This window comes from Coregonus lavaretus, assembly GCF_964263955.1.
Source record: "Coregonus lavaretus genome assembly, chromosome: 24".
In the NCBI taxonomy this organism is placed as follows: domain Eukaryota; kingdom Metazoa; phylum Chordata; class Actinopteri; order Salmoniformes; family Salmonidae; genus Coregonus; species Coregonus lavaretus.
This window is the reverse complement of record NC_140011.1, coordinates 41,034,453-41,058,921: the sequence shown is the minus strand read 5'-3', so window position 1 is coordinate 41,058,921 and position 24,469 is coordinate 41,034,453. Positions and strand designations below refer to the sequence as shown.

General features: G+C 48.2%; 1 protein-coding gene across 1 annotated transcript in view; it reads left to right on the top strand.

Annotated features, from left to right (window-relative positions):
* Nucleotides 1–6,805: 6,805 nt before the first annotated feature.
* smg6 (SMG6 nonsense mediated mRNA decay factor) overlaps nt 6,806–24,469 on the top strand; it is a 37,330-nt gene continuing 19,666 nt past the window's right edge. Inside the window, exons 1-14 of the mRNA XM_084140751.1 lie at nt 6,806–9,597; nt 9,738–9,930; nt 10,568–10,678; nt 10,757–10,863; nt 12,909–12,987; nt 14,685–14,795; nt 14,968–15,183; nt 17,951–18,012; nt 18,276–18,421; nt 19,034–19,147; nt 20,232–20,397; nt 21,164–21,377; nt 21,531–21,710; nt 21,973–22,122. Coding sequence (XP_083996877.1) covers nt 6,905–9,597; nt 9,738–9,930; nt 10,568–10,678; nt 10,757–10,863; nt 12,909–12,987; nt 14,685–14,795; nt 14,968–15,183; nt 17,951–18,012; nt 18,276–18,421; nt 19,034–19,147; nt 20,232–20,397; nt 21,164–21,377; nt 21,531–21,710; nt 21,973–22,122 — 4,542 coding nt within the window. The 5' untranslated portion in view covers nt 6,806–6,904. The remainder of the gene's footprint in view (nt 9,598–9,737; nt 9,931–10,567; nt 10,679–10,756; nt 10,864–12,908; nt 12,988–14,684; nt 14,796–14,967; nt 15,184–17,950; nt 18,013–18,275; nt 18,422–19,033; nt 19,148–20,231; nt 20,398–21,163; nt 21,378–21,530; nt 21,711–21,972; nt 22,123–24,469) is intronic.

Below are 24,469 nucleotides of genomic sequence, written 5' to 3'. Positions count from 1 at the left end.
TCAACTGGCTTACCTGGTTAAATAAAGGTTAATAAAAAATAAAAAAAGATGCGGTACCGTATAAAGGAACAGTCCAGCAGGCATCAGCTGTATAGCTGAGTTATCATAAGGTCCAGTGAACAGCAATAGGAGAGTTCGGAGGTAGTTCGGGGGCTGCTACAGCACTGGCGAGCAAGAGGCACGGCTTGCGTGTGCTAGCGGGCCGGGGCTAGCAGATGGATCTTCGTGGTCGACATTGTAACGGAAAGCCTGTTGAAACTACATCAGACGATTTCGTCGGCAGACCAGTCGTGTTGGATTGGCGGGGCTCCGTGCCAACACTAGGAGGTCCCGTCCGGTTGACAGAGAGGTAGATAGCCGGGAGAGGGGCCTGGCTCGAGGCTAGCTCAAGGCTAACTGGTGCTTGCTAAGGGGCAATGGTAATTAGCCAACGACAACAGCCATTCGGTTGCCGCTAGGTAGTTGCGATGATCCGGCGTTAGGGTCCATTGATTCCGGCAGAAAATCCGATATGCTCTTGGTCGATAGCACGCTGTGCAGACTGGCTGACAAATTGTCCAGGCTAGAGCTAGAGCTGGCTGGTGGGTAGTGCAGGCCACGGACAATGGTGAAGACGCTAACGGTGGCTAATAGCAAGTAGCTAGCTAGCTGGCTACCACAGCCATTCGGTTGCAGCTAGACTAGTTTCAGCTTAAGGTTCTTGATAAAAGTTATAAAGAAATAATAGATTCCTTTCCACGTTGGGTGAGGCAGGTTGCAGGAAAGTATATTTAGTTAAAGAATGAAATGTAAATGAACAGCCCTCCTGTAGCTCAGTTGGTAGAGCATGGCGCTTGCAACGCCAGGGTTGTGGGTTCGATTCCCACGGGGGGCCACTATGAAAAATGTATGCACTCACTAACTGTAAGTCGCTCTGGATAAGAGCGTCTGCTAAATGACTAAAATGTAAAATGTAAAATTGAGAAATATAGACAAAAAACAATAAAACTGGCTATTTACACGAGGACACGACAGAAAACACGACCGCACTGCTACGCCATCTTGGATAGACATTTATGAATGATGGAGGCCACTGTGTTCTTGGGGACCTTCAATGCTGCAGACAGTTTTTGGTACCCTTCCCCAGATCTTTGCCTCGACACAATCCTGTCTCGGAGCTCTACGGACAATTCCTTCGACCTCATGGCTTGGTTTTCACTCTGACTTGCACTGTCAGCTGTGGGACCTTATATAGACAGGTATGAGCCTTTCCAAATGATGTTGAATCAATTGAATTTACCACAGGTTGACTCCAATGAAGTTGTAGAAACATCTCAAGGATGATCAATGGAAACAGGATGCACCTGAGCTCAATTTCGAGTCTCATAGCAAAGGGTCTGAATACTTTATGTAAATAAGGTATTTCTGTTTTTTATGTTTAATACATTTGCAAACATTTCTACAAACCTGTTTTCGCTTTGTCATTATAGGGTATTGTGTGTAGATTGCTGAGGATTTTTATTTATTTAATCAATTTTAGAATAAGGCTGTAACGTAACAAAATGTGGAAAAAGTCAAGGGGTCTGAATACTTTCCGAAGGCACTGTATTTGCTTGACAATCACCAGCTGACAAAATGTCATGAACACCACAGCCCTAGCAGCGCCCAGAGCGAGCAAAGTTGATACATTATATAATTTCATTTTCTGGTATAACCAAGAGCACAGGCCAGTCTGAGTAAGCTTTGCAATTGCAAGTTCGCTGTCATGCAGCCTCTGAGTGCCAGAGAGAAAATGGAGCACAGCTTCACGACAGGCATGCTTGCAGCTTTACAGCAAAGAAAACGGCATGTCTCTAGCTCAAAGGTCAGTGCTATCCGGGATCCTTCAGACGTCCCTACCCTAAAACCTTAACTCCTACCCTAACCTTAACCATAACCCTTATCTAACCGTAACCATTTTAAATGTCGACTTCAATGGGGTAGGGACGTCCCAAGGATTCCGGATAGCACGGACCCTAGCACAAATGTATATAATTTCACAAACCATGGCTTTTATTGGTTTGATAACAAACAACGTTGTTCAGTCACGTTACCTAGCTAGCTGACAACCTGCTAACTTGACAGTAGGTCTAGGCAAATTTGAATGGCACAGCAAGACAGGTAAAGGGTCTGCTACTCATGAGATGTGCTTCAAAGGTGGGATTCATATAGGCCTAATGTAAGCCTAAACTATCAAAAATTGATCTCTTTCTGGTGCTCCTTAAATTCTGTTTGTTGCTTAATGTTTTAAAAGTTGGGATCAGTGTGTGTTTGTGGGAGAGAGAGAGTGGGGCGGAAAGTAACCTAGCGGTTAAGAGCGTTGGGCCAGTAACTGAAAGGTTACTGGTTTGAAATCCCGAGCCGACTAGGGATTTCGAACCAGCGACCTTTCAGTTACTGGCCCAACGCTCTTAACCGCTAGGTTACTTTCAGGATACTCTTTGAAGAGGTAGGGTTTCATTACATTTCATTTTATATTTCAGTCATTTAGCAGACGCTCTTATCCAAAGCGACTTACAGTTAGTGAATGCATACGTTTTTCTTTCTTTTTCATACTGGCCCCCCGTGGGAAACGAACCCACATCCCTGCCGGCCAAACCCTCCCCTACCTTGGACCAATTGTGCGCCGCCCATGGGTCTCCCGGTTGCGGCCGGCTGCGACAGAGCCTGGACTCGAACCAGGATCTCTAGTGGCACAGCTAGCACTGCGATGCAGTGCCTTAGACCACTGCGCCACCCTGTGTGCTGAGAGTTTCAGATGTTTTCAGAAGATGTTTACCATCTACAGCATTTCATAATAGTATGCAGTTTGTTCGGCTTTGATGCCTCATGATTTTGAGCTTTGCTCTGTTCAAGTAGACTGATCTGATCTGGGTATCAGTGGGCTGACTGAACGCTCTGAGAGACTCTGGGTTGAGGTCAGTGATAAAGTCATCTACAGGACTACTGCCAAGGGATGAGCTGTAGGTGTACCTATCATAGGAGTCTCCTTGAAGCCTACCATTTACTATGTACAGACCCAGCGTGTGACAGAGCTGCAGGAGATGTAACCTGTTTTTGTTGGTTGTTTTGTCATAGTTGTGTCTAGGGGTGGCATATCTGGGAGGGAATACCGTCACCTCCAGGTAGGTGTTTTCCCCCTGTGTGCTGAGAGTGCCAGGTTCTTGTCCAGTTCTGGCATTTAGGTCACCACAGACTAGTACATGTCCCTAGGCCTGGAAATGATTGATCTCCCCCTCTAGGATGGAGAAGCTGTCATCATTAAAGTATAGGGATACTATTGGGGGAATATAATGTAGGCAGCACACAGGAGGACATTTTTCTCTGTTGAGATTATTTCCTTATTTATTTCTAGCCAGATGTAAAATGCTCCTGTTTTAATTAATTTAATAGAGTGGGTTAGGTCTGCTCTATACCCAATTAGCATACCCCCTCAGTCTCTTCCCTGTTTCACACCTGGTAGTTTGATGGATGGGACTACCAGCTCTCTGTAACCTAGAGGGCAACCACTGGGTCCGTCTCCTCTATACCATGTTTCTTGTAGGATGACAATGTCTGTATTTCCAATTTCTTTGATGAAGTCTGGGTTCCTGCTCTTTAGGCCAAAGGCAGATGACCTCAGACCTTGTATATTCCAGGATGAGTTACAGTAGGTGTGAGCAGAGCATGTTGAGCATCTGATACATCCCTCTTAGGTCGCAGGATGGGGATTGGGCGGGTGTATTAGTGGGGGTTGGGCCTGTTGCTCTGCTCACGGCCTGGGTATATGTGTGGCTGTCATGTTGGGGTCCTTGCTGCAGGGGGGTGGCAGAAGGGGCATAGGCCTGATCTGGGGGGGGCCTATATAGGGTGTGGCCAGGGTTTGTTGGGGGGGGGGTCCTCTTTGCGTGGGTCCTCTCAGTGCAGGTCCTTCGGGATGGGGGCTCACAGGTCTGGGAGGGTGTGTCGCTGGTCTGGACGGGGTGTCCGTTGCTCTGTTGCTCCTATGTGAGGAGTTGGGGCTGCGGTTGATGGTGATGTCCTTCAGGGTCCTGGCTAATGTTCGGACTGCTGCCTTGTAGAGGTGGACCTGGTCCTAAAGGCTGTTCAAGTCCAGGGTGGAGTGGTGGGCCAGGTAGACAGTAGGTTTTGAGGCACAGTCCCGGGAAATGCTTGCATTCACCCACTCTAGAGTGGCAGGGTGAAAGTATTTTCTTGGTAGCATGGTGGAGATGACCACTCAAGAGTTGGGGAATGTGAAAGAAGCATTTTCAATCACTCCCTTGAGTGCTGTGGCCACCCTTTCCTTCTGGGCCCCATCGTTTGTGCCTGTGTGAATTATGATGTCGCACAATTTTGCAGGAGCACAATCTCTGGCCTTTGTGTGTCCTCGGTGGATATGTGGCGGGTTGTCAAGAGGGCTGACAGTGGGGCTGTTAGGAGGGAATAGGGTCTGTTGGGTTGGTGGGTACTGTGTTGTCTGTCCCGTTGTGGTCCGGGTCTGAGGTGGGCTGTTGTGCTGGCTTCTCTGGGGGAGTGTCAAATCACATTTTATTTTGTCACATGCTAAATCAATATAGCAACCACCTTGTAGCTTTGGCCACACCAGCTAGCTAGCTGCATACACACTGATGGATAGCTAACTCATCTTTCCTAAATCCTCATTGATGAGGCCACTCCGGTCCTGTGGAACCACTGGGTGTGCAGGTTTTTATTCTAGCCCATGACTAACACACCTCTTTTAAACAATCAGCCTGCACACCCACCCCTGTATCCCTCCTGGACCGAAACCTGTTCTGACTCAGCTCGGCTTTTTGCTGCTTTGATGATGATGATGATGATGTCAACCCCTTTTACACTGAACTTTACCCAGCAACACATTTCTCCTTACTCCCTTAGTTACCCTAGCTACAACTTCTACCCAGATCCTGGGGCAGCTGCTAGTGTGTGTCAGGTCCTTTTAGTTGTTGTTGAAATATGGGGTATAGGTGCACTATATTATCAGGCAGGCATCATGACCGTTCTCTCTCTCTCTCTCTCTCTCTCTCTCTCTCTCTCTCTCTCTCTCTCTCTCTCTCTCTCTCTCTCTCTCTCTCTCTCTGTCTCTGTCTCTGTCTCTGTCTCTGTCTCTGTGTCTCTGTCTGTCTCCTCTCTCTCTGTCTCCTCTGTCTCTGTCTGTCTCCTCTCTCTCTCTGTCTGTCTCCTCTCTGTCTCTCTCTCTCTCTCTCTCCTCTCTCTCTCTCTCTCTCTCTCTCTCTCTCTCTCTCTCTCTCTCTCTCTCTCTCTCTCTGTCTCTGTCTCTGTCTGTCTCCTCTCTCTCTGTCTCCTCTCTCTCTCTGTCTCTCTCTCTCTCTGTCTCTCTCTCTCTCTGTCTCTCTCTCTCTCTGTCTCTCTCTCTCTCTCTCTCTCTGTCTCCTCTCTCTGTCTCCTCTCTCTGTCTCCTCTCTCTGTCTCCTCTCTCTCTCTCTCTCTCTCTCTCTCTCTCTCTCTCTCTCTCTCTCTCTCTCTCTCTCTCTCTCTCTCTCTCTCTCTCTCTGTCTCTCTCTCTCTCTCTGTCTCTCTCTCTGTCTCCTCTCTCTCTCTCTCTCTCTCTCTCTCTGTCTCTCTCTCTGTCTCTCTCTCTGTCTCTCTCTCTGTCTCTCTCTCTCTCTCTCTCTCTCTCTCTCTCTGTCTCTGTCTCCTCTCTCTCTCTGTCTCCTCTCTCTGTCTCCTCTCTCTCTCTCTCTCTCTCTCTCTCTCTCTCTCTCTCTCTCTCTCTCTCTCTCTCTGTCTTCTCTCTCTCTCTGTCTTCTCTCTCTCTCTCTGTCTCTCTCTCTCTCTCTGTCTTCTCTCTCTCTCTGTCTCTCTCTCTCTCTCTCTCTCTCTGTCTCTGTCTCTGTCTGTCTCCTCTCTCTCTCTCTCTCTCTCTCTCTCTCTCTCTCTCTCTCTCTCTCTCTCTCTCTCTCTCTCTCTCTCTCTGTCTCTCTCTCTCTGTCTCCTCTCTCTCTGTCTCCTCTCTCTCTGTCTTCTCTCTCTCTCTCTCTCTCTCTCTCTCTCTCTCTCTCTCTGTCTTCTCTCTCTCTGTCTCTCTCTCTCTGTCTCTCTCTCTCTGTCTCTCTCTGTCTCTGTCTCTCTCTCTCTCTGTCTCTGTCTCTGTCTCTGTCTCTGTCTCTCTCTCTGTCTCTCTCACCACCTCCTGCTCTCACCTTCTTAAACTGTCCTGCTGCGTGTTAGTTGAAGAGCCTGATGAGTCAGTTTAGTTCAGTAGCCGACTGGGAAATGAATCACACATAAGATGGTGAGATAGGATGTGATGTGCTCTGTGCAGGTGGACCTGTGTGTGTGTGTTAACTCTGCAGTGTTACTGTGTGTAGGACAGGACAGGACAAGTGTGTGTGTTCTGAGCAGTCTGTCTGTCTGTCTGTCTGACTGTTCTCTCTACAGCTTTTTGGAACACTTTCAAGTTCAACGCTCACACCTTGTCATCACTACTAATATATCTCCCTTTCTCCTCATTCCCCCCTCTTTATCTCTCTCTCTATCTATCTCTCTCTTTCTCTATCTATCTCTATCTATCTCTATCTCGATCTCTCTCTCTCTCTTTCTCTCTCTCTTTCTCTCTCTTTCTCTCTGTCTCTCTCTCTCTCTCTTTCTCTATCTATCTATCTCGATCTCGATCTCTCTCTTTCTCTCTCTCTCTCTATCTCGATCTCTCTCTTTCTCTTTCTCTATCTCTTTCCCCTCGCTCTTCCTTTTATATCCCCCCCTTCCCTCTCTCCCTGTCACAGAGGAGCAAGAAGAGGAGGGGAGTGGCAAACGCCCGCAGCAGCATCACCACGGCAACGACGCAGCAAAACACCCCGATCTGCAGTGCTACACGCCAGAGGCCATCCACGGCAACTGTCGCCATGACAGCAAGGACAGCAACATGGTGACCTCCCCTCATCACCCTGGAGACCCTGTAACCATGACCTCTGACCCTGAAGAGGAGCTGGTGATGTCATCGCCGCAGAAGGAGGAGGAAGAAGGGCACAAGATGGCCGCCATTGAGACGGTTTCAACTGAACCTGGATGTACAGATGGAGGGATGGGGAAGGAAGGAGGGGATAAATGTGGAGGAGGGGGTAGTCATGGTGGGGGAGGTTTTACTTTTAACCGGGAAGGCTCTCGATCATCTGCACAACAGAGGACTCAAAGAGGTGACCACCACACCACCAGAGCCGACAATAACAACAGTAGCAGCAATGGTAGCAGTGCAGGGGGGCAATCGGGCTCAGGCGGCGGACCACAGAGCTCCAGGCAGAGGGATGGAGGGAGAGAGAAGCACCACAGTGGGAGAGACCCAGACCTCCCGGAGCCAGCAGGGGGTTACCCTGGCTCTTCCAAGCCCACCAGGAAGACTCGTAAACCGGACCGGGAGATCTATCAGCCGGGGGGCCGGAGGAGCACCACCAGCACCCAGGGGAAGGAGGCGGAAGCGGGAAGAGAGACGAAGAAACCAGCCCCTACCCCTGGGTCTGGGTCTGGGTTTGTTAGACAGGAGGCTGTAGCCAGGAGAGAGCCAGCCCCTACCCCTGGGTCTGGGTCTGTTAGACAGGAGGCTGTAGCCAGGAGAGAGCCAGCCCCTACCCCTGGGTCTGGGTCTGTTAGACAGGAGGCTGTAGCCAGGAGAGAGCCAGCCCCACAAAGAGAGACTGGAGGAGAGAGAGGGGGAGGGAAAGAGAGAGAGGAGAAGGGACGAGAGGAGAAGGGCAGAAGGCTGGGGAGGAGAGAGACTGGCAAAGCAGCAGCAGTCTCAGTCCCTGGAGTGGAGAACCTGACTGGGAAGATGAAGAAACTCAGTGTGACTGCCCCAGCTGGGAGTGAGGAGGAGGAGAAGAGAGGAGGAGGAGAGAAAGGAGAGGGCCAGGAAGTAGACAGGAGGAAGAAGGCTAGCAGTGAGGGAGGAGGAGCAGCAAATGAAGGAGGTGAGAAGAAGAGCGAGAGGGGAAACCGCAGGAACAGAGGAGGAGGAGGGGGGGAGAAGGAGGGCAATCAGAATTCCAGGAGAAGAGGAAGAGGGGAAGGAGGAGTGGGGAAGGGTGAGCGAAGGATGACTGAGAAAGAGAGAAATAGGAGAGAGTTGGAGGGGGACAAAGAGAGGGAAGCGAACCGTCCTGCAGATAGACAGCCAGCAAAAGGAAGAGAGAATCAGAGGGATAGAGAGATGGAAAGAGAGACTCCGAGGGATAGAGAGACGGAGAGGGACAACCAGAGAGGGAACAACAGACCCCGAGACGTAGACAGAGAGAGGGATGGAGAGATGGAGAGAAACAGAGAGAGGCCAGTGGAGGTGAGCGAGCGGTGCAGAGCCGACACTAACCCTGACAACAACAACAATAACCACCCATCATCGTCCTCTAAACGTTACTCCAAGTCAGACATCAGAAGACCCAGGAACCGCACCTACAGCACCAGCTCTGCCAGCAGTGGCACCAGTCTGGACGGACCTGGACAGGGACAGGGAGGGGGGCTGGGGGAGGACGGGGCCCGACGAGACCGCCTGGGGCGCAGGGAGCGAGAAGGAGGGGAGGGAGGAAGAGGTCAGTTCCAGAACAGGAGGAGAAACACTAGAGACTCCTCTACTGACTCACTGGAGGAGAGCAAGATGGATGAGAGGAGGAGGAGAAGGAGGAGAGACGGAGCAGAGGAGGACTGGAGCCCAGAGATGAGAAAGAGGGTGGAGGAGAGCAGAGGGACAGAAGGGGGGCACAGAGGAGGAGGAGGAGGGAGAGGAGGACTCCTGAGAGTGTCTCATAGTGACAGACAGTCAGGCTTCTCCCAGGCTACCTCAGGCCCCGGCGAGGACCCCCAGGGGCGACGCAGACAGGGCACTGGACCTCGTGGCAGGGGGAGGGGCATCCTCATCCTCCCCGCCCACACCGACCTCTCCCAATCGTCGGCGGAGCCCGGGCTGAGGCTCCTGTTTGGTGGGATCCGTGGAGGAAGAGAGGCGGGGCTAGGGAGAGGAGGAGGAAGGGGCGGAGGAACAAGGCGTCTCTGGGACCCGAACAACCCCGACCAGAAACCAGCCCTCGGGCTCTCCCAGCATGCATCGCTCCAGCAGCAGCAGCCCATGTACCTGCAGACAGGTGTTGGTTACGGAGCGCTGCACTTCCTGGATACAGATGACGAGGCTGCAGGGAGTCCCCCAGTCCACCAGGGGGAGCACTTCCACCTCCAGCAGCAGGCTGCAGCCATGGCCCAGGCCTTCTATAAGTACCAGAACTCTGACAACCCTTACCCTTACAACGCCAACCCTAACCCTAACCCCAACACACGCTACCCCTACCCTTACCACACTATGCCCACCGGCCCCTACCAGATCCCCCCCTCCAACGACATGTACCCGGGTCAGTTCTACGGGGGGTACAGGGGCCAGGGGTACCCGGCTGGACCCGAGGCTGCAGCACCAGCAGGTGGATCCGGAGCAGGTCTAACCCTTGAGGAGGCGGAGCAGCATGCCAGAGGAGAGCTGGGGAGACTGCTGAGAGCGGCAGACAGCCAGGAGTTACAGCTCACTAACCTGTTGTCTAGAGACAGTCTCAGTGCTGATGGACTGGATCGCATGGCTCAGCTCAGGTAAGATAGAGGGAGGGATGAGAGGAGAGGAAGTGACCTGCTAATGGCGGGGCGGGGGGGGGGGGGGGGTAGAAGAAAGGTGAAAAATGCAACCTGCTGTTTAAAAAAGCTTTCTTTATCTTGTCCCCCCCCCCCCCCAGAGCTGACCTATTGACCCTGTACGAGCGGGTGATCCTAACAGACATAGAGTTCAGTGACAGTCAGAACCTGGACCAGGCTCTATGGAAGAATGTGTTCTACCAGGTTATAGAGCGCTTCAGACAGCTCCTCAAAGACCCCAGCGGAGACTCAGCCCCGCACATCACCACCATGCTGCTGACGCTGCTGGACGAGGTACACACACTGAACACGCATCATGTACACACACAGGCATCAATCGGCCGTTACCCAAAACACGTGTGTAAATATTGGACTGTAAATTGTGCCTTCCTCTATTATACTTCTGCTGAAATGTTTCTTCTGTTCTACTGAGACATTTACTTTATGTTGCTATTCTCATCTTTCATTATTTCTTATTGTTGTTGCGTTGTCCAGAAGGAAGCTGCAAGGTAGCGTTTAGTTGGACGGTGTATACCATGTGTGTCCTGTACATACATTTACATTTACATTTACATTTTAGTCATTTAGCAGACGCTCTTATCCAGAGCGACTTACAGTTAGTGAGTGCATACATTATATATATAATTTTTTTTCATACTGCCCCCTCTCTCCTCCAGTCTCTCTTTGTGGGGCTGGCTCTCTCCTGGCTACAGCCTCCTGTCTAACAGACAGAACTTACCACTCGGGAGGCGCAGTGGTCTAAGGATGAATAAAACTTAGCTTGAAACACGTACAGACAGACAAACACCACGTATAGACGAACACTGATTGTGTAAACAGCACTGTACTGCAAATAGTGTTGGTGACAGTATGCAAGACTAAAATTCTTCAGGGAACTAAACTTTTCTATCATGCTGTGTTTGTTTCCCAGGGGGCAGTATTCTTTGATGCACTGCTGCAGAAGCTTCAGATGGTGTTTCAGTTTAAACTGGAGGACTACATGGACAGCATGGCCATCAGACCACGACCACTACGCAAAACGGTAACTATTGTGTGTGTGTGTGTGTGTGTGTGTGTGTGTGTGTGTGTATTTAACCATGTTTAATGTGTGTTGGTCCAGGTGAAGTATGCTCTGATCAGTGCCCAGCGGTGTTTGATCTGTCAGGGGGACATCGCCCGTTACCGGGAGCAGGCCAGCGACTCGGCTAACTACGGCAAGGCCCGCAGGTACGTAGCACGTCACCATGGCTATTGGCTACCACAAAACGCATAATTGTCTGACATTTCATACATATCCATTCATGTGTGTTCCTGCCCGTTGACACATCACAATGGAGAAAACTGTGGCTTTTGTTCTCAGGTCTCTCTTGCAAAATATATTTTTCTCAGGGAGACTATTCCCTGACTAGTAAATGTAGCTTATACCACAGCATTGTTGAATACTCATTTCTGATTGGCTAGAAGGGCATTCTAGAATGTACATTAAAACCAGATAATGGGAGAGTTGGGAAAAAATCGTGACAGTTGGAAAAGATATCGGGACACCTTGCAATCATGACACAATAAGCGCCTACACATGCAGACCATATTTGCTACAAAGTTACAGAAAGCTAAACCAACAACCACACAAGCTGAAATTGGATACTTTGTAAACGCAGGTCCAACGAGGAAAAATGTAGCTAGCTAGCATTTATTTGTTTCTGCAGTGACATATTTTTTGGGAGCATCTGATGACCTAACGTGGTGAGTGATGAACATTAATTTCTCTTGTACGTACTGTTGCAGTCATGACGCAAGTGGCGCTATGCGGTCAAATCCGCCCACCTTTCTAGTTTGACTAGCTGTTTTCAGCAACTGGTATTTTTGAATTTGGTTGTCATATCGGCAGGTTTGCTAGCAACAAACTATTTAGCTCGCTTCTAGCCTAGTGTTTGATATGCAATTTGATCTCCTCGTAATGAACAGTGTTGTGTCCTGACAAGAAGGCAAACTTTTCTAGGTATGCCAGGCAAAATCGGGCATCATCAACTCATTGTTATGGATGTATCCAAATGAATGTCAACAGAAAACAGCTTAAACAAAAGCAAATGCAGCTACTTTGCTGTTATTTTGTCTGCAGAGGTCGTGTCTGTGTTTGACGTAGCTAGTTTGCTAGCTAGTTAGCTAGCAAGCAAGAGACAAGAACGTTGCCAGCGAGCGGAACATATAGAACGAACAACTGGGTCACGTCCAAATCACAGACACCAGCAAAGCACCCCCACACCATAACACCACCTCCTCCATGCTTTACGGTGGGAAATACACATGTGGAGATCATCCGTTCACCCACACCGCGTCTCACAAAGACACAGCGGTTGGAACCAAAAATCTCTAATTTGGAGTCCAGACCAAAGGACAAATTTCCACCGGTCTAATGTCCATTGCTCATGTTTCTTGGCCCAAGCAGGTCTCTTCTTATTATTGGTGTCCTTTAGTAGTGGTTTCTTTGCAGCAATTCGAACATGAAGGCCTGATTCACACAGTCTCCTCTGAACAGTTGATGTTGAGATGTGTCTGTTACTTGAACTCTGTGAAGCATTTATTTGGGCTGTAATTTCTGAGGCTGGTAACTCTAATGAACTTACCTTCTGCAGCAGAGGTAACTCTGGGTCTTCCATTCCTGTGGCGGTCCACATAAGAGCCATTTTCATCATAGGGCTTGATGGTTTTTGCGACTGCACTTGAAGAAAAGTTCTGGAAATGTTCCATATTGACTGACCTTCATGTCTTAAAGTAATGATGGACTGTCGTTTCTCTTTGCTTATTTTAGCTGTTCTTGCCAAAATATGGACTTGGTCTTTTACCAAATAGGGCTATCTTCTGTATACCCCCCTACCTTGTCACAACACAACTGATTGGCTCAAATGCACTAAGAATGAAATAAATTCCACAAATTAACTTTTAAGAAGGCACACCTGTTAATTGAAATGCATTCAAGGTGACTACCTCATGAAGCTGGTTGAGAGAATACCAAGAGTGTGCAAAGCTGTCATCGAGGCAAAGGGTGGCTATTTGAAGAATCTCAAATATAAAATAAAGTTTGATTTGTTTAACACTTTTTGGTTACTACATGATTCCATATGTGTTATTTCATAGTTTGTCTATGAAATAACACATGTGGTGTCTCTTTTGTGTAAAGTCATCTTCTCTTCTCCCTTTTCCCTCCTTCCTCCTCCCTCCCTTCTCCCTCTTCCTCCCTCTCCCTCTTCCCTCCTCTTCCTCCTCCTGTCTAGTTGGTACCTGAAGGCCCAGCAGATTGCTCCTAAGAACGGACGACCCTACAACCAGCTAGCCCTGCTGGCTGTCTACACGGTGAGAGGATGTGTTATCTTCCACAGTAGGGGACACTATTGCCAAGATAAGACAAGACAAATATTTGCTGTGTTGTGTTGATGTAATGCTGTGTGATGTATGTATTGCTGACCTCTCCCCAAAAATAATTTACAGTGGCTTGCGAAAGTATTCACCCCCCTTGGCATTTTTCCTATTTTGTTGCCTTACACCCTGGAATGAAAATGGTTTTTTGGGGGTTTTGTATCATTTGATTTACACAACATGCCTACCACTTTGAAGATGCAAAATAGTTTTTATTGTGAAATAAACAAGAAATAAGACAAAAAAAACTATTCACCCCTACCCCCAAAGTCAATACTTTGTAGAGCTACCTTTTGCAGTAATTACAGCTGCAAGTCTCTTGGGGTATTTCTCTATAAGCTTGGCACATCTAGCCACTGGGATTTTTTGCCATTCTTCAAGGCAAAACTGCTCCAGCTCCTTGAAGTTGGATGGGTTCCACTGGTGTACAGCAATCTTTAAGTCATACCACAGATTCTCAATTGGATTGACGTCTGGGCTTTGACTAGGCCATTCCAAGACATTTAAATGTTTCCCCTTAAACCACTTGAGTGTTGCTTTAGCACTATGCTTAGGGTCATTGTCCTGCTGGAAGGTGACCAGTTTCCCAGTCCCTGCCGATGGTGTTCTCGTGGTGATGAGAGGTGTTGGGTTTGCGCCAGACGTTTTCCTTGATGGCCAAAAAGCTCAATTTTAGTCTCATCTGACCAGAGTACCTTCTTCCATATGTTTGGAGAGTCGCCCACATGCCTTTTGGCGAACACCAAACGTGTTTGCTTATTTTTTTATTTAAGCAATGGCTTTTTTCTGGCCACTCTTCCGTAAAGCCCAGCTCTGTGGAGTGTACGGCTTAAAGTGGTCCTATGGACAGATACTCTAATCTCCACTGTGGAGCTTTGCAACTCCTTCAGGGTTCTTTTATGGTCTCTTTGTTGCCTCTCTGATTAATGCCCTCCTTGCCTGGTCTGTGAGTTTTGGTGGGCGGCCCTCTCTTGGCAGGTTTGTTGTGGTGCCATATTCTTTCAATTTTTTTATAATGGATTTAATGGTGCTCTGTGGGATGTTCAAAGTTTCAGATATTTTTTTATAAACCAACCCTGATCTGTACTTCTCCACAACTTTATCCCTGACCTGTTTGGAGAGCTCCTTGGTCTTCATGGTGCCGCTTGCTTAGTGGTGTTGCAGACTCTGGGGTCTTTCAGAACAGGTGTATATATACTGAGATCATGTGACAGATAATGTGACACTTAGATTGCACACAGGTGGACATTATTTAACTAATTATGTGACTTCTGAAGGTAATTGGTTGCACCAGATCTTATTTAGGGGTTTCATAGCAAAGGGGGTGAATACATATGCACGCACCACTTTTCCGTTATTATTTTTTTTGAAACAAGTTATTTTTTTTCATTTCACTTTCACCAATTTGGACTGTTTTGTGTATGTCCATTACATGAAATCCAAAGAAAAATACATTTAAATTACAGGTTGTAATGCAACAAAATCGGAAAAATGCCAAGGGGGATGAATACTTTTGCAAGGCACTGTACATGAAAATGGTCAATAATGTATATAGTTAGTAAGATTTTGAGAGAAAAAACCGACAGACACAAGAAAGATCACTCATTTCTCTTCTCCTCTCTCTCTCTCTCTAGAAGAGGAAGTTGGATGCAGTGTATTACTACATGCGGAGCCTGGCTGTCTCCAACCCCATCCTCACTGCCAAGGAGAGCCTCATGAGTCTGTTTGAAGAAGCCAAACGCAAGGTCAGACACACACACGAAGGACACATATACACTTATATCTCAACCAACACTGCTTTCATGGACCTGCTAACGTCTTCATAGACTAAACACATCCAACACCAAGCCTTTCATCTCCTAGTTCTGCCCCCTGCTTGTGTGTTCTGTATACATGACCTCTGACCCTTTGACCCAGGCGGAACAGATGGGGCGGAGGCAGGAGTCAGAAGGGGGGTCCAGGGGCCCGGGGGTCCGGGGGGGAGGAGGAGGACGGGGGGAGCAGGGGGCCAGAGTAGAGATCTGGGTTCGCCCTATCAGCCAGGCAGCGGCTCTTTCGTCACACCGCGGGGGCAACGAGTCCAGCAGAGACTCTGAACAGGACGGAGAGCTGGGCAACCTCAGCGCGAGTGATGTGAGTACGATACACATATACGTACGCACACTCACTCACTCTCTATGGCTTATATGCTTCTCTTCCGGTTCAGTTCCGGTTCTTTCATATTGGACGTTGTTAATACTCCTCTGTGTCTCTTTGTGTCTATCTCTGAGTGTGTGTCTGTGGGTGTGCACGTGTTCACTCATGCGCCAGAAGAAGTGTATTTCATGGCAAACACACACACACAGAAATGGCGGCACACATGACCTTGTATTCAGACACACCTCCCACACAGCACACAGAACAGGAACTATTCAACATCATACACCTCTCTCTCTCTCTCTCTCTCTCTCGCGCTCTCCTACCTCTCTCTCTCTCCTACTCTCTCTCCTAGTCTCTCTCCTACCTCTCTCTCTCTCTACCCCTCTCTCTCTCTCTCTCTATCTACATCTCTCTCTCTCTCTCTCTGTCTGTCTTTCTTTCTTTTTTTCCAGCTCATATTCCTCTCTTCCTCTCCTCCGCTGTTGCAAAAATACATAATATATATGCTGTCACTCTCTCTGTTAGATGTCTCTGGTCCTCAGACTGCCCTGTCCAAAGTGCACAGTCAGAGAAATACGCATATTCTCTCTCTCTCTCACACATACATACACACACACACACTAGAGATGTTTTCTCTCCCAGGAAGTGGTGGCTCTGTGACTCACCCTCCGTAGTGGACAGACAGGGTGCATCGTGGGCCGCGGCGCTCTCGTCATCACCGTCTCCATGGAGATACGCCTTCGTAAACACACACATCCACACACATACGCACACACACATACGCAGGCAGACACACAAACACACCCGCTCACACAGTCTTGTACAACTAACCTTGTGGGGACACACAATTCAGTCCCATTCAAAATACCATTTTCCCTAACCCTAACCTTAACCCAAAAACCTAAACTTAAACCTAAACCCCATAGAAATAGCATTTCTTGTTAGTTTACTATTCTTGTTCAATGGGCAGATTTCTGTACAATTTTCTTTACAATTCAGCCGTGCCGACGGGCTGACCGTGGCCATTGCCACGCCCAATGCCACACCTCCCTAAACCCTGGTATCTACAAGTTTGTCTAACTAGGGCTGCTCTCTCTCCCTCCCTCCCGTGTCAAACACATCGACCCCTACCCGCCTCCCGTACTGCACCTCTCTCCCATGTTGCGCAGGCTGCTCAGCAAGCCAGTTCCCAAGTTAAACAATGTGGGGTTTTTGTGTGTGTGTTTAAAAAAATAATGTATTTTGACTATCCGGATATCTGCAATTTTGGGGGGGATATTATTCTAATAGTGAAATTATTTCAAATGCCCATCCCTAACAGACACACACACGCAGACACTCATCTACACGCACACACACACACAAACAAACACACACACACAGGCAGACACATATCCATGTGTCAAACCTGTTACTTAACAGACTTCCCCATGACTAAATCAATATTTAATGAGAAATATCCCTGTCCCTGTCTCTGTCCCTGTCCCTGTCTCTGTCCCTGTGTCAGTCTCTGTCTCTGTCCCTGTGTCAGTCTCTGTCCCTGTGTCAGTCTCTGTCTCTGTCCCTGTCCCTATCCCTGTGTCAGTCTCTGTCCCAGTCCCTGTCCCTGTGTCAGTCTCTGTCCCTGTCCCTGTCCCTGTCTCTGTCCCTGTGTCAGTCTCTGTCCCTGTCTCTGTGTCAGTCTCTGTCCCTGTCCCTGTCTCTGTCCCTGTCTCTGTCTCTGTGTCAGTCTCTGTCCCTGTCTCTGTCCCTGTGTCAGTCTCTGTCTCTGTCCCTGTCCCTGTGTCAGTCCCTGTCCCTGTCCCTGTCTCTGTCCCTGTCCCTGTCTCTGTGTCTCAGACTGTTTACCATAGTTTAATCTTCCTCTCATTTTCTTTTCATCTCTCCATTTACCTTTCTTGTTGTTTTCTGATGTAAGTTGGCCTATAGTCAGGTTAGTTGGCCTATAGTCAGGTTAGTTGGCCTATAGTCAGGTTAGTTGGCCTATAGTCAGGTTAGTTGGCCTATAGTCAGGTTAGTTGGCCTATAGTCAGGTTAGTTGGCCTATAGTCAGGTTAGTTGGCCTATAGTCAGGTTAGTTGGCCTATAGTCAGGTTAGTTGGCCTATAGTCAGGTTAGTTGGCCTATAGTCAGGTTAGTTGGCCTATAGTCAGGTTAGTTGGCCTATAGTCAGGTTAGTTGGCCTATAGTCAGGTTAGTTGGCCTATAGTCAGGTTAGTTGGCCTATAGTCAGGTTCTGTCGCCCTCCTTCACCTACCTAGCTGTTATAACCAGTGTTATAACCAGTCCCCTTCACCTAGCTGTTATAACCAGTGTTATAACCAGTCCCCTTCACCTAGCTGTTATAACCAATGTTATAACCAGTCCCCTTCACCTAGCTGTTATAACCAGTGTTATAACCAGTCCCCTTCACCTAGCTGTTATAACCAGTGTTATAACCAGTCCCCTTCACCTAGCTGTTATAACCAGTGTTATAACCAGTCCCCTTCACCTAGCTGTTATAACCAGTGTTATAACCAGTCCCCTTCACCTAGCTGTTATAACCAATGTTATAACCAGTCCCCTTCACCTAGCTGTTATAACCAGTGTTATAACCAGTCCCCTTCACCTAGCTGTTATAACCAGTGTTATAACCAGTCCCCTTCATCTAGCTGTTACGTAGCATAATTCAATGAAATAAGATGACAGGACAGACATGACTAATCAATGCTAGACCGACTATCTGACTCATCAGTGCACTGTTGCTCCTGTCTGTCTGCAGCTCAATAAGAGGTTCATACTCAGCTTCCTTCACGCTCATGGAAAACTCTTCACTAAAGTGGGGTGAGTTATTTTGGTGTGTGTAGTCGTGTATTAAATATGTAGACTTCATTTTGTAAAGCCTGTGTGGTTGTGTGTGTATGCTCTAACACACGTATTTTCTTACTAGCACTTATTATGCTGATAGCTGCTGTTTTAGTAGAAGGATTTTACTTCCAATCACTGTGATATGTGGTTGTCTTACCTACCTTAGTTGAAAGCACTGACTGTAAGTCTCTCTGGATAAGAGTGTCTGCTAAATGAGAAACATGTCCACTGTGTTGCAGCATGGAGTCGTTCCCGGCGGTGGGCAGTCGTGTTCTCCAGGAGTTCCGAGCACTGCTCCAACACAGCCCCTCCCCCCTGGGCAGCACGCGCATGTTACAGATCATCACTATCAACATGTTCACTATACACAACGCTCAGAGCAGAGGTAGCACACACACACACACAGAAATGTGACCTTGTGTAAAAGCATTGTGCAAAAACACTCAAGCCTATGATCTCTCTCTCTCTCTCTCTCTCTCTCTCTCTCTCTCTCTCTCTCTCTCTCTCTCTCTCTCTCTCTCTCTCTCTCTCTCTCTCTCTCCTCCCCCTTCTCTCTCCCTCTCCTCCCCCTTCTCTCCCCCTCTCCCTCTCCCTCCTCTCTCTCTCTCCCTCTCCTCCCCTTCCCTCTCTCCCTCTCCTCCCCTTCTCTCTCTCCCTCTCCTCCCCTTCCCTCTCTCCCTCTCCTCCCCCTTCTCTCTCTCCCTCTCCTCCCCCTTCTCTCCCCCTCTCCCTCTCCCTCTCCCTCTCCTCCCTCTCTCTCTCTCCCTCTCCTCCCCTTCCCTCTCTCCCTCTCCTCCCCTTCCCTCTCTCCCTCTCCTCCCCCTTCTCTCTCTCCCTCTCCTCTCCCTTCTCTCTCTCTCTCCCTCTTTCTCCCTCTCTTCCCCCTTCTCTCTCTCCCTCTCCTCCCCCTTCTCTCTCTCTCCCTCTACTTCCCCTTCTCTCCATCTCTCTCTCTCCCTCTCTCCCTCTCCTCCCCCTTCTCTCTCCCTTCCTCTAGGAGGAGATGGTGAGGTGAGGTCTGTGTTACAGGAGCAGACTACAGCTCTGGGTCTGGCCATGTTCTCTCTGCTGGTCCAGCGCTGCACAGAGCTATTAAGAGATACACCTGCAGGTATGTCATTCACAGATGTGATATTTGTATACATTGTCTGGGACATTGTATGGTTGTGAAAAAGACTCTCACTGACACAGTTCATATGAGTGAAGAGTTGGGTACTCCGATGCACTCTAACACACTAACACAGAGTAAAGCTTACTACAAGCTCTACTGAGACGGAAGATTCGGAGCGTAGCAAAGTGTTGAGATGTCGTTATTCACCACAAAGGGGGCGGCTCCTTGTAATACGCTCCGGAATTCAATGTATTTTTGTACTACCTGAAAATTGAGACGTGCCGTATCATTCCTTCCTTCCTCAGCCGTGGGGGCAGTGTTGTCGCTTGGTTCCTTGATCTGATCTATAGGCTAAATTGGCTATTCATCATTTTGCATTGATTCGCCAAATATAATCTCAGCGACTGTTGAAACAGTAAACCAAACAACAAGAATCCACCCAAAAAGGTATTTTGTTTAGAAGTAATAACTAGTGATTCCAAGCTATTGTGAAACGGTAGAACCTGCTGTAGCCAGCTAGCTAGCCATGGGCATGACTAAAACATGATGATCTTCTATTTTTAGCTGATATGGGAATTAATACACAAGCAGCATATCAAACTAGGATAATGTTTTAGGTTACACCGGCAAGTATAAAAATATTTGCCAGGGCATATTTTTTTAATTAGAAATGTGATTATTTCGCATGGAGATGTGGGAAGCTAAAAAGGCTAGCTAGCTTGCTATGTTTTTATCCAAGCTAAAGCCAGCTAGCTACTACTAGCAAGGGAAGGTGACTCTTCCTTGCTTTCACAAAATTAATTGACACTTTTTTTACTTTGCTATCGTGAATGGGAGTGAGACCAGTGAGGATATCATGTTACCAAAAGGTGTCCGCTGCTCCAAAAATCCAACTCCATCCACACTCGCACGTAGATCAACGGAGTGAAGCTTCTAGTGACCTTAATGGAGAGGTTTGCCAGACATGATTTCTACCCCCTAGGAAGGCAGACAATGATTCTCTTTCTCTCTCTCTCTTCTATTTCTCTCTCTCCACTCTCTCTCTCTCTCTCCCTTTCTCCCTCTCCCTCACTCCCTCTCTCAGAGCCCATCCCTGAGGAGGAGAGAGAACAGGGGGATGAGGAGGAGGGGATGGTGAGAGTTTCTTCCTTCCCATTGGACCTGAGGGAGCTGCTGCCTAGTGTCAAGGTCTGGTCTGATTGGATGCTTGGACATCCCAACCAATGGAATCCTCCACCTTGTAGTATAGAGTGAGTATACAATCCAAACACAGGACGATCTCCTGTGGGGAGGTGTTACTTTCTCCTCTCTCTTCCTGTGGGGATGTGTTACTTTCTCCTCTCTCTTCCTGTGAGGAGGTGTTACTGTCTCCTCTCTCTTCCTGTGGGGAGGTGTTACTGTCTCCCCTCTCTTCCTGTGGGGAGGTGTTACTGTCTCCTCTCTTCCTGTGGGGAGGTGTTACTGTCTCCCCTCTCTTCCTGTGGGGAGGTGTTACTGTCTCCTCTCTCTTCCTGTGAGGAGGTGTTACTGTCTCCCCTCTCTTCCTGTGGGGAGGTGTTACTGTCTCCTCTCTTCCTGTGGGGAGGTGTTACTGTCTCCTCTCTCTTCCTGTGAGGAGGTGTTACTGTCTCCTCTCTCTTCCTGTGAGGAGGTGTTACTGTCTCCTCTCTCTTCCTGTGGGGAGGTGTTACTGTCTCCTCTCTCTTCCTGTGGGGAGGTGTTACTGTCTCCTCTCTCTTCCTGTGGGGAGGTGTTACTGTCTCCTCTCTCTTCCTGTGGGGAGGTGTTACTGTCTCCTCTCTCTTCCTGTGGGGAGGTATTACTGTCTCCTCTCTCTTCCTGTGGGGAGGTGTTACTGTCTCCTCTATCTTCCTGTGGGGAGGTGTTACTGTCTCCCCTCTCTTCCTGTGGGGAGGTGTTACTGTCTCCTCTCTCTTCCTGTGGGGAGGTGTTACTGTCTCCTCTCTCTTCCTGTGGGGAGGTGTTACTGACTCCTCTCTCTTCCTGTGGTTGTAGCTCTGGTGTGTGGCGCAGCCTGGCTGACCTGTGTAATGCGTTGGCACGTGTTGACCACGGGGAGGCGCCGCTGTACAAGGCAGACGGGGACGGAGGGGAGGGGGATGAGGAGCTCCGCCTGCTGCTATTGGAGGAGGACAGGCTACTGGCCGGCTTCGTCCCGCTACTCGCCGCCCCGCAGGAACCCTGCTACATAGACTGCACCAGGGATACCGTGAGTTTATACACCATACATACATTGCATACACACACATATGCGTGCTCTCTCTCACTCGCTCTCTCTCTCTCTCTCTCTCTCTCTCTCTCTCTCTCTCTCTCTCTCTCTCTCTCTCTCTCTCTCTCTCTCTCTCTCTCTCTCTCTCCCTAGGTAATAGCAGCAGACTGTAAAAGGGTAACAGTGTTGAAGTATTTCCTGGAGGCTCTGTGTGGTCAGGAACAACCTCTCTTGGCCTTCAAGGGAGGGAAGTATGTCTCCATGGCAACCTCTCCCCAACCCAGCAGCCCTGGTGACGCCCACGGTCGACACGACTCACAGACCGAGAGAGAGGTGTGTGTTTGTTTCTCTCTCTTACTTATCAAATGTTCTCGCAGGCTCTTATCCAAGTGTCTCGAGAGGTGTGTGTCTGTGACTCTGTCTCTCAATCCTCGATTATTTGTTTTTAAGTCTAGCCGCTGAGTTACACACCTGTCTCAACTAGTCACCGTCATGAATACCTTGGTTAGCTGAATCAGATGTGTAGGGTGTAGTTAGATGTGTGTCCACTAACATGTCCCTCTACGCCCCTCTCTGCTGTGGTGATGTGTCTTAGAGTGATGACGTCATCGTGGAGGCAGAGTCGTCTGTTTCGGAGGGGGATGAGGGCGGGGGTAGCGAGGATGACATCAGAGAGCTCCGGGCCAGACGCAGCGCCCTCACTAACAGACTGGCTCAGCAGCAAAGACGCAGGGACAAGATACAGGTCACACACATACACACTCACACACACTATATACACACTCACACACACACACACACACTATATACACACTATATACACACTCACACACCATATACACTATATACACATTATATACACACTCACACACACACACACTATATACACACTCACACACACACACACTATATACACACTCACACACACACACACTATATACACACTATATACACACTCACACACCATATACACACACCATATACTCACTATATACACACACACACACACACACACCACATTCTCACTATATACACACTCACACAGACACACACACACACCATATATTCACTATATACACACTCACACAGACACACACACACACCATATATTCACTATATACACACTCACACAGACACACACACACCATATATTCACTATATACACACCATATACACACTATACACACTCACACACACACACACCATATACACACTCACACAGATACACACTATATTCTCACTACATACATACACACTCACACACACACACTATATACACAGACACACACACACACACACTATATACTCACTATATACAGTGAGGGAAAAAAGTATTTGATCCCCTGCTGATTTTGTACGTTTGCCCACTGACAAAGACATGATCAGTCTATAATTTTAATGGTAGGTTTATTTGAACAGTGAGAGACAGAATAACAACAAAAAAATCCAGAAAAACGCATGTCAAAAATGTTATAAATTGATTTGCATTTTAATGAGGGAAATAAGTATTTGACCCCTCTGCAAAACATGACTTAGTACTTGGTGGCAAAACCCTTGTTGGCAATCAGAGGTCAGACGTTTCTTGTAGTTGGCCACCAGGTTTGCACACATCTCAGGAGGGATTTTGTTCCACTCCTCTTTGCAGATATTCTCCGTCATTAAGGTTTCGAGGCTGACGTTTGGCTACTCGAACCTTCAGCTCCCTCCACAGATTTTCTATGGGATTAAGGTCTGGAGACTGGCTAGGCCACTCCAGGACCTTAATGTGCTTCTTCTTGAGCCACTCCTTTGTTGCCTTGGCCGTGTGTTTTGGGTCATTGTCATGCTGGAATACCCATCCACGACCCATTTTCAATGCCCTGGCTGAGGGAAGGATGTTCTCACCCAAGATTTGACGGTACATGGCCCTGTCCATTGTCCCTTTGATGCGATGAAGTTGTCCTGTCCCCTTAGCAGAAAAACACCCCCAAAGCATAGTTTCCACCTCCATGTTTGACGGTGGGGATGGTGTTCTTGGAGTCATAGGCAGCATTCCTCCTCCTCCAAACACGGCGAATTGAGTTGATGCCAAAGAGCTCGATTTTGGTCTCATCTGACCACAACACTTTCACCCAGTTCTCCTCTGAATCATTCAGATGTTCATTGGCAAACTTCAGCCGGCCCTGTAAATGTGCTTTCTTGAGCAGGTGGACCTTGCGGGCGCTGCAGGATTTCAGTCCTTCACGGCGTAATGTGTTACCAATTGTTTTCTTGGTGACTATGGTCCCAGCTGCTTTGAGATCATTGACAAGATCCTCCCGTGTAGTTCTGGGCTGAATCCTCACTGTTCTTATGATCATTGCAACTCCACGAGGTGAGATCTTGCATGGAGCCCCAGGCTGAGGGAGATTGACAGTTCTTTGTTTCTTCCATTTGCGAATAATCGCACTAACTGTTGTCACCTTCTCACCAAGCTGCTTGGCGATGTTCTTGTAGCCCATTCCAGCCTTGTGTAGGTCTACAATCTTGTCCCTGACATCCTTGGAGAGCTCTTTGGTCTTGGCCATGGTGGAGAGTTTGGAATCTGATTGATTGATTGCTTCTGTGGACAGGTGTCTTTTATACAGGTAACAAGCTGAGATTAGGAGCACTCCTAAGAGTGTTCCTAACACTTAAGAGTGTGCTCCTAATCTCAGCTCGTTACCTGTATAAAAGACACCTGGGAGCCAGAAATCTTTCTGATTGAGAGGGGGTCAAATACTTATTTTCCTCATTAAGATGCAAATCAATTTATAACATTTTCGAAATGTGTTTTTCTGGATTTTGTTGTTGTTATTCTGTCTCTCACTGTTCAAATAAACCTACCATTCAAATTATAGACTGATCATTTCTTTGTCAGTGGGCAAACGTACAAAATCAGCAGGGGATCAAATACTTTTTTCCCTCACTGTACACACTCACACAGATACACACCATATTCTCACTACATACACACTCACACACACACACACACACACACACACTATATACACAGACACACACACACACTATATACTCACTATATACACACTCACACAGACACACACCATATTCTCACTACATACACACACACA